Below are 12180 nucleotides of genomic sequence, written 5' to 3' on the forward strand. Positions count from 1 at the left end.
TTGTCACAGCATCACAGTGAGTGAGGGAGCCCATGATGATGAGACAGAGGGCTCAGCAGTACCCCAGTTACAGGATGCACCCCGGGAAAGTCCATCATAGCAACACCTTCCCCTACCAGTTTATGTCTGGTCCATGGAAGCTCAAGTGCCCCATTATGCTCCTGAAACCCAGTCAGTGCCTTTGGGTCACAAAGTAAGTATCTGACAAACTGATGCACAGCAATCACTGCTTTCATACAAGATGGACAAATGGAAGCCTAGTGACAGCATACCAGTCCTCTGGTTTCTCTGCATCAGGATCGGCTACATATTCTGGCTCATCATCCAGCCAACCTTCTGGCTTCACAGCATCATCATCTGGAATCTTTGCAGGAGCATCCTCATCCCTTGGGAAAGAGATACAAGGTTGCTATTATATATTCCTTCCAAAAAGATTTGGCAAAAAACCCCATAAGGCTTAAGACACTGTTGCACTAGATACAGATCCTCATCTAGACTGATTCCTAAAACAATGAGTATATGAAATTATGTTTTGAATATGAAAAGGCCAGGTAGTAACTGTTGGAGTTTTTTTGCTACCCCACCATGCTAGTCAGATGAAGCTCCTATTCCTTTATCTGTCTCAGTGCACATTCCTCCAAACACAATGGAGAGAAGTGGTAACATTTCATGTATCCTCAGAAAGAAGCAGCCCGGGGAAAGCATGTTAATGAGTGAATATGTGATGTATTGTACCCAATAAAAATGTGTTCCATCTCAGGACCTAATTCTATTACCCCTGAACTTCTAATTATTTACCATGTCATTAGTCAAATTGACAAGGGAACACTAATTAAAATTCAACCATGTTGATTCAGCATTTTATGACGAACATACCCCCTTTTCCAGATCAATTATGGATAACAGTGAAGTGGCAAAGTTTGCAGATGATATGAAGTTACAAAGAGTTCAAAGCTAACTGCAACGAGTTACAACAGGATCTCACAAAACAAGGTGACTGTCCAACAAAATGGCACATTGAATTTAATATTAAGTGTATAACAATCCCAATTATACACACAAAATGGTGGGGTCTAAATTAGCTGTTACCACTGAAGAAAGATTTTTGGAGTCATCATGGATGTTTTCAGAAAACATCTGTTCAATGTGCAGTGGCAGTCAAAAAAGGCTAACAATGTTAGGAACCACTAGGAAAGGATAGATAAAACAGAAATCATAATACCACTATATAAATCCATGGTACGCCCACATCTTGAATACAGAGAAGAGTAACAAAAATGATCATTGGTATGGAACAGCTTCCATATAAGGAGAGATGAAAAAAACTGGGACTGTTCAGCTTAGAAAAGAGAGAGGATAGAAGTCTATAAAATCATGAATGGGGTGGAGAAAGTAATAAGGAAGTATTATTTATCCCTTCCTAAACACAGGAACCAGGGGTCACAAAATGAAATTCACAGACAGCAGGTTAAAGATAACATAAGTACTTCTTCATAACACCAGCAAACCTGTGGAACTAGTTGCCAGGGGATGCTGTGAAGGCCAAAAGCATAACTGGGTTCAAAAAGGAGTTAGATAAATTCATAGAGGAGAGGTCCATCTATGGCTATCAGCGGAGATAGTCAAGGATGCAACCCCATGCTCTGGGTGTCCCTGAACCTCTGACTGCCAGTAGATGAATCTCTCAATAACTGCCATGTTAGGTTCATTGCATTTAAAGCATCTGCCACTGTTGGAAGACAGGATTCTAGGCTAGATGAACCTTTGGCCTGACCCGGTCTGGCCATTCCTGTTCATAACTGTCAGTCTCTCAATGGCTATCTGGATTGAAGGTGTCAGATTTCAAACTGGCCATTTGACCCCATCACAAGAGCTTTTTTGACAAAATAAGCTCCAAGCATTTCATTATTTTAAGTGTTCCAGCACTTGATCCCATGCTTGATCAGACATCAAATGAAGCACATCTATGGCTAAGGAAGGAACTTCATGTAAATGTTACCTGGCTTGCCAATGTTAATTAGTGCTGAACTTCATTCGGACACTCATTCAAGTGCAAAGGCATAGAATCACAATCTGCAGTCTACCAGCAGTCAGATACTATGGTTAGGCTTGGAATAATTAAATTTTTGCAGGTAAATACGTAAACAAATATCAATTTTACATGTACACAAACTGACAAAAAATTTCAATCAAAATGTACAGACAAAGAAAAATGTTGCTTCAGAACTTCCAGTAAATAAATTAAACTCTGTATTTTGACATGTTGACAATGTGTGTTTTAACAGTTAAAGCATTAACTTTTTGAATCTCAATGTCTATACGTTAAATAATTGTCTGACCCCCATAATTCCCAAATTGGGAAAATTGAAATAAATTTTTTTTAAAAAAGCTTTAAAATAACCCTCCCAAATTATAAAAGATAAAAATTGAATTCTGCCAAGCTTAGCTATAGTTTAAACAGAGATAAATAGCTTAACACACAAATGACTGCATGTCCAATGTTAGATTGGTCAACACTAGCCAATTAACTTGGAATACAGGGGACTGAAAAATAAAAATAAAATGGACAAATGACTAGCTAAGAACTGTTTTAGACCAGCACTAGGTTATCTAGCAACAGCTTACCCCAATTCCACCACCCAAGCTACTCACCAATCCTCTGGTTTAACAGCATCTGGGTCTGGGATCTTGGGTCTCTCATCCCAGTCCTCTGGTTTTTGGTCATCTGGGTCCTCAATCTCTCGGGGTGGGTTCACAGCAGGAGTCACATCATTTAGGAGATTCCCACTATTCACCACAGTCTGATCAACCAGGATTTCAAAACTATTATCAGGATTCAAGACTGGAAGAACAGGGACAGGGAGGAAGAGTTAACGGAGCCTTTTTGGCTAACATAAGGAGAAAACTGAGCTCTAGAACATCTCACTGCCACTTTCTGCTCTACCACCCTTTTCTAAACCTCAAAACTATAATAATCATCCTTCTAGCTAAAGTTACCTCCATAGCTAAACAATGATGCCCAAATGGGGCTGCTAAAGGGAAACAAATAACCTATTTAGTCTTTTATCAAGGTATAAAGACAAAGATTTTTATGGAAAGTCTTACTCTGGGTACCCAATAGGCTTGTGTATTACACAGCCCTCCCAAATCAATTACATCCGGAAAAAGTTCTGCTCTGTACACACTCACACCTGTTACCCCACTTATAAAGAAGAACCTAGTATAGTGAGATTTATCAGGTTCCTCTTCCGCCCCCTCCACACACACACGCACACACAAAGATAATCAGGCTTTGCCACTTCTATTTTCTTAACAGTAAGGACATGTACTTTAAAGACTGAAAACTGTAATTCCTTATTTACTTGAAAAGTAACTGTGGAGAAAAACTGCACCACCCTTAATGGATCTGCTCTGTATAAATTCATGGTTCCATCTCTGGCCTTTTGTGAAATTAAAAAGCTTTTTACTCCCTTTAGGCTTGCAGAGGTATCACATGTAAAACTAGCAGAACTGTGGATTCTATTCTGCCCCATCCATCAACCGAATTGTTTAACAAGTTCCCAACTGTCAATGGGGGGGGTGGGGGGCAGGTTTGATAAGTTCACCAAAGACATCTTCATTACTGGCAATGAGACATGAAGTTTGAAACTGGGTCTCTATCTGGACCAGCAATTAGAGTGTCCTTTTTATACTTATATCCATCATGTTTGATAAAGAATTGAAACCAAAACACATTGGACCCCACTATGCTTCTTTTTTTTAAGTCATTTTTCAGACTAGATCCCACACCTGCCCACACTGCTTAGAAAACTCCCCCTTCAGTCAGTCAGCCTCAGAGCACAGCTCCACATTCTATTCTCCACAAAGAAGAAATGCAGAAACACACTTAGTGTTTAATCTTGCAACCAGTGAGACAGCAGCTCAGTGTTTCTATACTGCTTCCATTCATGCAGTCAGGAGCCTTGTTTCATTACTAGCTGCATATAGATCATGGATAAGTCCCCTCTCTAGCAGCAAAATATCTAGAAAAGCTGATTCTTAAGGAGATCTGGCTGTGCAGTTGTAGCAGTCAGAGCTCCAAAGCCGAAAGCTACCTAGCAGAGCGTAGGCCCAAGCCAAGAGTGTAAGATCTTAGCAGGATTCAATATTCGTATGGCCAATAAGAACACTCAGAATTAGGATAACAGGACTAAGAACTAAACCAAGAGTTCTGAAAGGAGTAACTCCTTCCTAGTTAAGGGCATAAGCCAGCCTTCAACAGATGGGTGTTAGGAAGAGACTGTCCCTCTAAGGTAAGTTATTCCTAGCGTAGGGCCTCTTGAACATTTCTCTGGGGCCTCTGATGATAGCCCCTGCTGTGGACAAAATATAGTACCACGACCACTGATCTTATCTAGTGTGGCAATTCTTATGCTCCTATCACTACTCTAACCATGGGTGTGACCAGCCATTCACTTTCCATTGCATTTTCCCTGTCTGACTTTATCAGCTCTGAAAACCTCAGTGGTACAGCCAGTGAAAATGAAAGCCAATTAAAATGACTTATGTTGAAATAGTTGCCTGAAAGGAGGGCTTCTAATACTTTGTTCCAGGGAGATGCAGCATTGCTATTTCCTCCAGAGTTTAGAGCTTATCATCCCAAAAAGTTAAAGAATGGAGAGGTATGCGTACAACTAGGGAGAATGTAAGATCCCAGGTCAGTAACAGAATGCATATAATTATACTAAAAGTTAAGAGATTTAAGACCATATTTGGAAAGCCAAATCTCCTTTACCTACCAAGTTCAGAGTCCCATATTTTCCCTGCAAGAGTTAAGACTCAAAGCAGTGCATGCTCCTTGATGAGATTTCTTGCACGGAAGAACAGAACAAAGAACGAACAATTTTCGCATATGGGAATTTAGAATGTATGTTTTAGTTGTATGAAGTCCACATACATAGTATATTCAGTTACTGTTTTAGGACTCCTTTCCATTTCTCTTGCACCAAAACCACAAAATAAATTTTCACTCTAACTTTTTTGAGATCTACACATTTTTTTGAAACACTCCCCCCGCCCCAAGTTTATGGTTGCTTTACCCAGAGTATAGAGGTGGGTCTTCTTATCGGTAAAGTAGGTCTTCAGATCTGCATCTGGACGCTTTGCATGCTTCTCTTCATACTTGCCGGTTTTGGGGTTCTTGTGCCGAAAGATGAAGTGTAATTTATAATCTTCTCCACATTTATCAGGACCAAACATGATTGTGTAGGCAGTTTTGTCATGGAACTGATCCTTTAAAGAGAACGGTTGGAATAAATCATTCTAGAGTTCGGGTTTAGACAAGACAGTGTTCACTGCCAATGCACTTCATTCATTAAGCAGCTTGATTATACTTGGGATCAAAACCAGCAACAGATGGTTGATACAGCAGGAGTTTGCCTGGGATTGGTGAGTATCCGAGTGCGTGTTTGCTGAGTAAGTATCTGAGTGTGTGTTTGCTGGCAGGGCAGTGTGAGAGCCTGAGCGAGTGCCTGATTGGCTGGTAGCCTGCAGGGGGCGGGCATTGGGGCTGTCTGTTTGTTTCAGGGAAGCCTGGCTGTTTAAAAATAGCCAGAGCTTCGCGAACCAGCTGAGCAGCGGGGAACAGCAGAGCAGCACACAGCAGGAGTTTGCCTGGGAGTTCGCCTGGAGTGAGCCCAGTGAGGCTTACATCTTGCCAACTTCTCTGAGGAAGCTCATAGTAGGAAGGTGATATGGAAGGGGGGGCTTCAGCTGTTGTGACCTGCATTGGATGTGCCATGTTTGTCTTTCTTTCACAGGACAGAAGCGACTTTGTCTGTACAAAGTGCAAGCTAGTCTCCATATTGGAAGAGAAGATTGAAGGTCTGGAGCAACAGATAACGACCCTGCGTTGCATACGAGAAACTGAGGATTTTCTGGACAAAAGTCAGGATATGCTTCTACGGGCACAAAGCTCTAAAGATTTAGAGCAGGTTGCACAGCGGAGCCAAAGGGCCAGTGAAGAAGCTTGGCAACATGTGACCTCCAGAAGAAGAAGAGGGAATGTCCGGGTTTCAGCAACGCGGACACAGGTAACTAACCGCTTTCATGTTCTCTCCACAGGTACTAATGCGGAGAGTGGACCAGATGATACGCCTGAGGGAAGGGAGCAGAAGGAGACTGCGCTGGTTGGAAGGCATGAGATGCACTGTCCTGAGATGGGGGGTTCCACGACCACCACTCCCAAGAGAAGGAGGCGGGTGGTGGTGGTCGGGGACTCTCTCCTCCAGGGGACTGAGTAATCTATCTGCCGCCCTGACCGGGAAAACCGAGAAGTCTGCTGCTTGCCAGGGGCTAAGATTCGCGATGTGACGGAGAGACTGCCGAGACTCATCAAGCCCTCGGATCGCTACCCCTTCCTGCTTCTCCACGTGGGCACCAATGATACTGCCAAGAATGACCTTGGGCGGATCACTGCGGACTACATGGCTCTGGGAAGAAGGATAAAGGAGTTTGAGGCGCAAGTGGTGTTCTCGTCCATCCTCCCCGTGGAAGGAAAAGGACGGGCAGGGACCGTTGAATCGTGGAAGTCAACGAATGGCTACGCAGGTGGTGTCGGAGAGAAGGCTTTGGATTCTTTGACCATGGGATGGTGTTCCATGAAGGAGGAGTGCTGGGCAGAGACGGGCTCCATCTTACAAAGAGAGGGAAGAGCATCTTTGCGAGCAGGCTGGCTAACCTAGTGAGGAGGGCTTTAAACTAGGTTCACCGGGGGAAGGAGACCAAAGCCCTGAGGTAAGTGGGGAAGTGGGATACCGGGAGGAAGGACAGGCAGGAACGTCTGTAAGGGGAGGGCTCCTGCCTCATACTGAGAAGGAGGGGCGATCAGCAGGTTATCTCAAGTGCTTATATACGAATGCACAAAGCCTTGGAAACAAGCAGGGAGAACTGGAGGTCCTGGTGATGTCAAGGAATTATGACGTGATTGGAATAACAGACTTGGTGGGATAACTCACATGACTGGAGTACTGTCATGGATGGTTATAAACTGTTCAGGAAGGACAGGCAAGGCAGAAAAGGTGGGGGAGTAGCTCTGTATGTAAGGGAGCAGTATGACTGCTCAGAGTTCTGGTACGAAACTGCAGAAAAACCTGAGTGTCTCTGGATTAAGTTTAGAAGTGTGAGCAACAAGAGTGATGTAGTGGTGGGAGTCTGCTACAGACCACCGGACCAGGGGGATGAGGTGGATGAGGCTTTCTTCCGGCAACTCGCAGAAGCTACTAGATCGCACGCCCTGGTTCTCATGGGTGACTTTAATTTTCCTGATATTTGCTGGGAGAGCAATACAGCGGTGCATAGACAATCCAGGAAGTTTTTGGAAAGCGTAGGGGACAATTTCATGGTGCAAGTGCTAGACGAGCCAACTAGGGGGGGAGCTTTTCTTGACCTGCTGCTCGCAAACAGGGAAGAATTAGTGGGGGAAGCAAAAGTGGACGGGAATCTGGGAGGCAGTGACCATGACTTGGTTGAGTTCAGGATCCTGACACAGGGAAGAAAGGTAAGCAGCAGGATATGGACCCTGGACTTCAGGAAAGCAGACTTCGACTCCCTCAGGGAGCGGATGGGTAGGATCCCCTGGAGGACTAACATGAAGGGGAAAGGAGTCCAGGAGAGCTGGCTGTATTTCAAGGAATCCCTGTTGAGGTTACAGGGACGAACCATCCCGATGAGTCAAAAGAATAGTAAATATGGCAGGCGACCAGCTTGGCTTAACGGTGAAATCCTAGCGGATCTTAGACATAAAAAAGAAGCTTACAAGAAGTGGAAGGTTGGACATATGACCAGGGAAGAGTATAAAAATATTGCTCGGGCATGTAGGAATGAAATCAGGAGGGCCAAATCGCACCTGGAGCTGCAGCTAGCAAGAGATGTCAAGAGTAACAAGAAGGGTTTCTTCAGGTATGTTGGCAAGAAGAAAGCCAAGGAAAGTGTGGGCCCCTTACTGAATGGGGGAGGCAACCTAGTGACAGAGGATGTGGAAAAAGCTAATGTGTTCAATGCTTTTTTTGCCTCTTGTCTTCACTAACAAGGACAGCTCCCAGACTGCTGCGCTGGGCATCACAACATGGGGAGTAGATGGCCAGCCCTCTGTGGAGAAAGAGGTGGTTAGGGACTATTTAGAAAAGCTGGACGTTCATAAGTCCATGGGGCCGGACGAGTTGCATCCGAGAGTGCTAAAGGAATTGGCGGATGTGATTGCAGAGCCATTGGCCATTATCTTTGAAAACTCGTGGCGAACGGGGGAAGTCCCGGATGACTGGAAAAAGGCTAATGTAGTGCCAATCTTTAAAAAAGGGAAGAAGGAGGATCCTGGGAACTACAGGCCAGTCAGCCTCACCTCAGTCCCCGGAAAAATCATGGAGCAGGTCCTCAAGGAATCAATCCTGAAGCACTTACACGAGAGGAAAGTGATCAGGAACAGTCAGCATGGATTCACCAAGAGAAGGTCATGCCTGACTAATCTAATCGCCTTCTATGATGAGATTACTGGTTGTGTGGATGAAGGGAAAGCAGTGGATGTATTGTTTCTTGACTTTAGCAAAGCTTTTGACACGGTCTCCCACAGTATTCTTGTCAGCAAGTTAAAGAAGTATGGGCTGGATGAATGCACTATAAGGTGGGTAGAAAGTTGGCTAGATTGTCGGGGTCAACGGGTAGTGATCAATGGCTCCATGTCTAGTTGGCAGCCGGTGTCAACTGGAGTGCCCCAGGGGTCGGTCCTGGGGCCGGTTTTGTTCAATATCTTCATAAATGATCTGGAAGATGGTGTGGATTGCACTCTCAGCAAATTTGCGGATGATACTAAACTGGGAGGAGTGGTAGATACGCTGGAGGGCAGGGATAGGATACAGAGGGACCTAGACAAATTGGAGGATTGGGCCAAAAGAAATCTGATGAGGTGCAATAAGGATAAGTGCAGGGTCCTGCACTTAGGACGGAAGAACCCAATGCACAGCTACAGACTAGGGACCGAATGGCTCAGCAGCAGTTCTGCGGAAAAGGACCTGGGGTGACAGTGGACGAGAAGCTGGATATGAGTCAGCAGTGTGCCCTTGTTGCCAAGAAGGCCAATAGTATTTTGGGATGTATAAGTAGGGGCATAGCGAGCAGATCGAGGGACGTGATCGTTCCCCTCTATTCGACATTGGTGAGGCCTCATCTGGAGTACTGTGTCCAGTTTTGGGCCCCACACTACAAGAAGGACGTGGATAAATTGGAGAGAGTCCAGCGAAGGGCAACAAAAATGATTAGGGGTCTGGAACACATGACTTATGAGGAGAGGCTGAGGGAACTGGGATTGTTTAGTCTGCAGAAGAGAAGAATGAGGGGGTATTTGATAGCTGCTTTCAACTACCTGAGAGGTGGTTCCAGAGAGGATGGTTCTAGACTATTCTCAGTGGTAGAAGAGGACAGAACAAGGAGTAATGGTCTCAAGTTGCAGTGGGGGAGGTTTAGGTTGGATATTAGGAAAAACTTTTTCACTAGGAGGGTGGTGAAACAATGGAATGCGTTACCTAGGGAGGTGGTAGAATCTCCTTCCTTAGAAGTTTTTAAGGTCAGGCTTGACAAAGCCCTGGCTGGGATGATTTGATTGGGGTTTGGTCCTGCTTTGAGCAGGGGGTTGGACTAGATGACCTCCTGAGATCCCTTCCAACCCTGATATTCTATGATAGAGTCACAGAAATTTGAAGTGGAAGAAGCCAGTTAGGACAATCCAATCCATCTCCCTACTGGCGCTTTAGATGGGCCCTGCATTTTCCATCATCTTGTCCAACCATCTTTACTTTCCCCTCACTAGTAGAAGGGAGTTTTCAAGAGTGACAGGTAAGATTAAAAGCATCAAGCCATAAAGTTGTGCCTAAGTGGGCGCACAGTATGCAAATGTAAAATAACCTGTTAGATTAGCCAGACATCGATTAAAAAAAATTCCAAATCACAGAAACGCCATAACACAAAAGTTTCATTTTTAAAACAAAGCTATTGTCAACAGCCATTATAAGCACTGAAAAAAACTGAAATCTTAACTGTGTATTTGACATTGCTGTGTCTAGTCAGTCTTAGTTTCCCTTGTACATTCAGTTTCCCAGTCTGGGTAGTTCTCTCACAATAGGGAACATACAAGGCATTAACAGAGTAAATTCAGCTGAAAAACCACAAAAGTTAGTACCACGCACAGGGCTGATGTATTATATGAAGCTGTAAGAATTAACTAGATATCTGTTAACACCATCCCTTTAACAAAAATAGTTGCAAGCAAGCTTGTCTACTCTCACTGACCCTATTCACGCATTCAGTTCACAAAGAACTGAAGAAGTGATTGTACAATCACTAAGTAGCTTTTCACATCTTGAATGTCATATCCTGGTCAGATGGGGATCTGTATCAATATTCAGAAAAAACAGTGAAGGGGAAGGAGAGTTGGGACAACAGTTTTGACTTCTACTTCCATGAGGGGAAGCCTACTGAAAACTGGAGGGCTTTGATTAAAAATATCCAGTAGCTAGACATAAAATCCTCTCAATTTTATCTTTCAGATAATGCTCCTGGAAAAGTGGCCCATGGGCCAGGTACAAGATGTGTTTAGTCCAAGACACGTACTGCACATAGTGCATCCTGCTACCCCATGCTGCAAGCAGCAGTCTCTAGTACTTCAGACACCAAGCTCCTTACAAGCAGATTGAAATGCAAGAAGTCTGGTGCAGAGAAATATGATTAGGATCATCTCAGTCTATTTCTCTTTGCAGGCCCTCTGTGGAACACACTTTAGAAGACAACTGTCTAATCCCAGGCAGCTAGCTTCCCTCTGCATAAAGAGTACAGTTTAATTGTGGAACAGCTAAAGGGAAATTTACAAGATACACGATTTAGTGTGCCCTCTACAGACCTCCCATATGAGATGGCTACTCTTATAGTAAGAGGGAGAGAAAAGAAAGATATCCCAGAAGCGTGTGGCAGTTAAAAAGAATGTTGTGGATTCTTATGGGGGAGAGGCAGGAATGCTCAGCCCCTATAGCATCCCAGAGTCAATTGTGGTAACCAGATTTTCAGAAGAGTTCAGCAACCATCTGCTCCCACTAAGGACAATACAAGCTGCTGGGTGCAGACTACTTCTGCGAGTCTGCCCCTAAACATGAACAGCTGCCTTCAGTCCATTAGGATCGTAAGAGTTTCTTTGGGGAGGAGCAAGAGAAAGACAGGCTCGTCTTTAGGGTGTAGTAACTAAACAGCATGCACACCACTCACCAGGTTCAGCTCGGTGGTTTTAGAAAGCAGCTTCACATAGGCACCACCACACTCAATCCCATTTTGGAAATTCACTTCATACCTGATTTTCATTTTGGGCAGAGAAGCAGAGAGCACATTATAGTACATGGAATAAACTAGACAACATTCCCTTCATATAAGGATGTAATGGAGCTTGCATACAAATTAAAAAGGTTTTTTAAATAAAAGAGTGTTTCCCACATTTCATAATGGATCTTAGGCAGATACATAAGAACCACAAAGTAAATAGCTAGGCAACAGGCAGAATGATTAACTCGTTATCTCATGCAAACTGATGAGCTGATTACCCTCCTTTCTTGCTTGAAAAGTCCAACATATCAGCTACTCCCAATAAGTCTGGATTCTTGTATATCTGCCATGACCCATCTAAGAATTGTTGCTAAACTGGACACACTGTGTCCCATGGCAAAAAAGAGCTGAATCAGTTGAAGACCACTAACAAGCTGGTTTTACCTTCCTACCAGGGAAAGAGAAAGAAAGGACAATTTGCTGGACAAAAAAAAATCTGTTCATTCAGGAATTGTCTTTACATTGCCCCTGCTAACTCTTTGACTCTTCTTGTCAATCACAACAGACAAGTCAGTTCACTAGGCCCTTACTATTAGAGCTGCAGCACAGAAGTGGAACCAACTGTAGTTGTCAGTATCACACTGCAAGGAAAGGCTAATTTCCAGAAATTCAGACACAGCTAGTTTATTCAGATGGAAAAAGCAGCATCTCCAACAACTTGAAATAGAAAGTTATTGTACACTACAATATCCCAATTATTTTATTTTATTTTTATTTTTTTTTGCACGTAAGAGTGGTAGCCAATATTTTGTGTGGTAATGGGCTACCATGCTTTATTACCGTTTG

At 43.8% G+C, this 12180-nt stretch overlaps 1 protein-coding gene across 10 annotated transcripts in view; it reads right to left on the reverse strand.

Moving 5' to 3' along the window:
• CANX (calnexin) overlaps nt 1–12180 on the reverse strand; it is a 64438-nt gene that overhangs the window by 7235 nt on the left and 45023 nt on the right. For all 10 annotated transcript variants that reach the window (XM_043552596.1, XM_043552594.1, XM_037907022.2 and 7 more), the window contains 4 exons: nt 11284–11365; nt 5079–5271; nt 2653–2842; nt 273–386 (listed from right to left, as the gene is read on the reverse strand). In XM_043552596.1, coding sequence (XP_043408531.1) covers nt 273–386; nt 2653–2842; nt 5079–5271; nt 11284–11365 — 579 coding nt within the window. The remainder of the gene's footprint in view (nt 1–272; nt 387–2652; nt 2843–5078; nt 5272–11283; nt 11366–12180) is intronic.

Source organism: Chelonia mydas, chromosome 8 (genome assembly GCF_015237465.2).
Source record: "Chelonia mydas isolate rCheMyd1 chromosome 8, rCheMyd1.pri.v2, whole genome shotgun sequence".
NCBI classification, from domain to species: Eukaryota; Metazoa; Chordata; order Testudines; family Cheloniidae; genus Chelonia; species Chelonia mydas.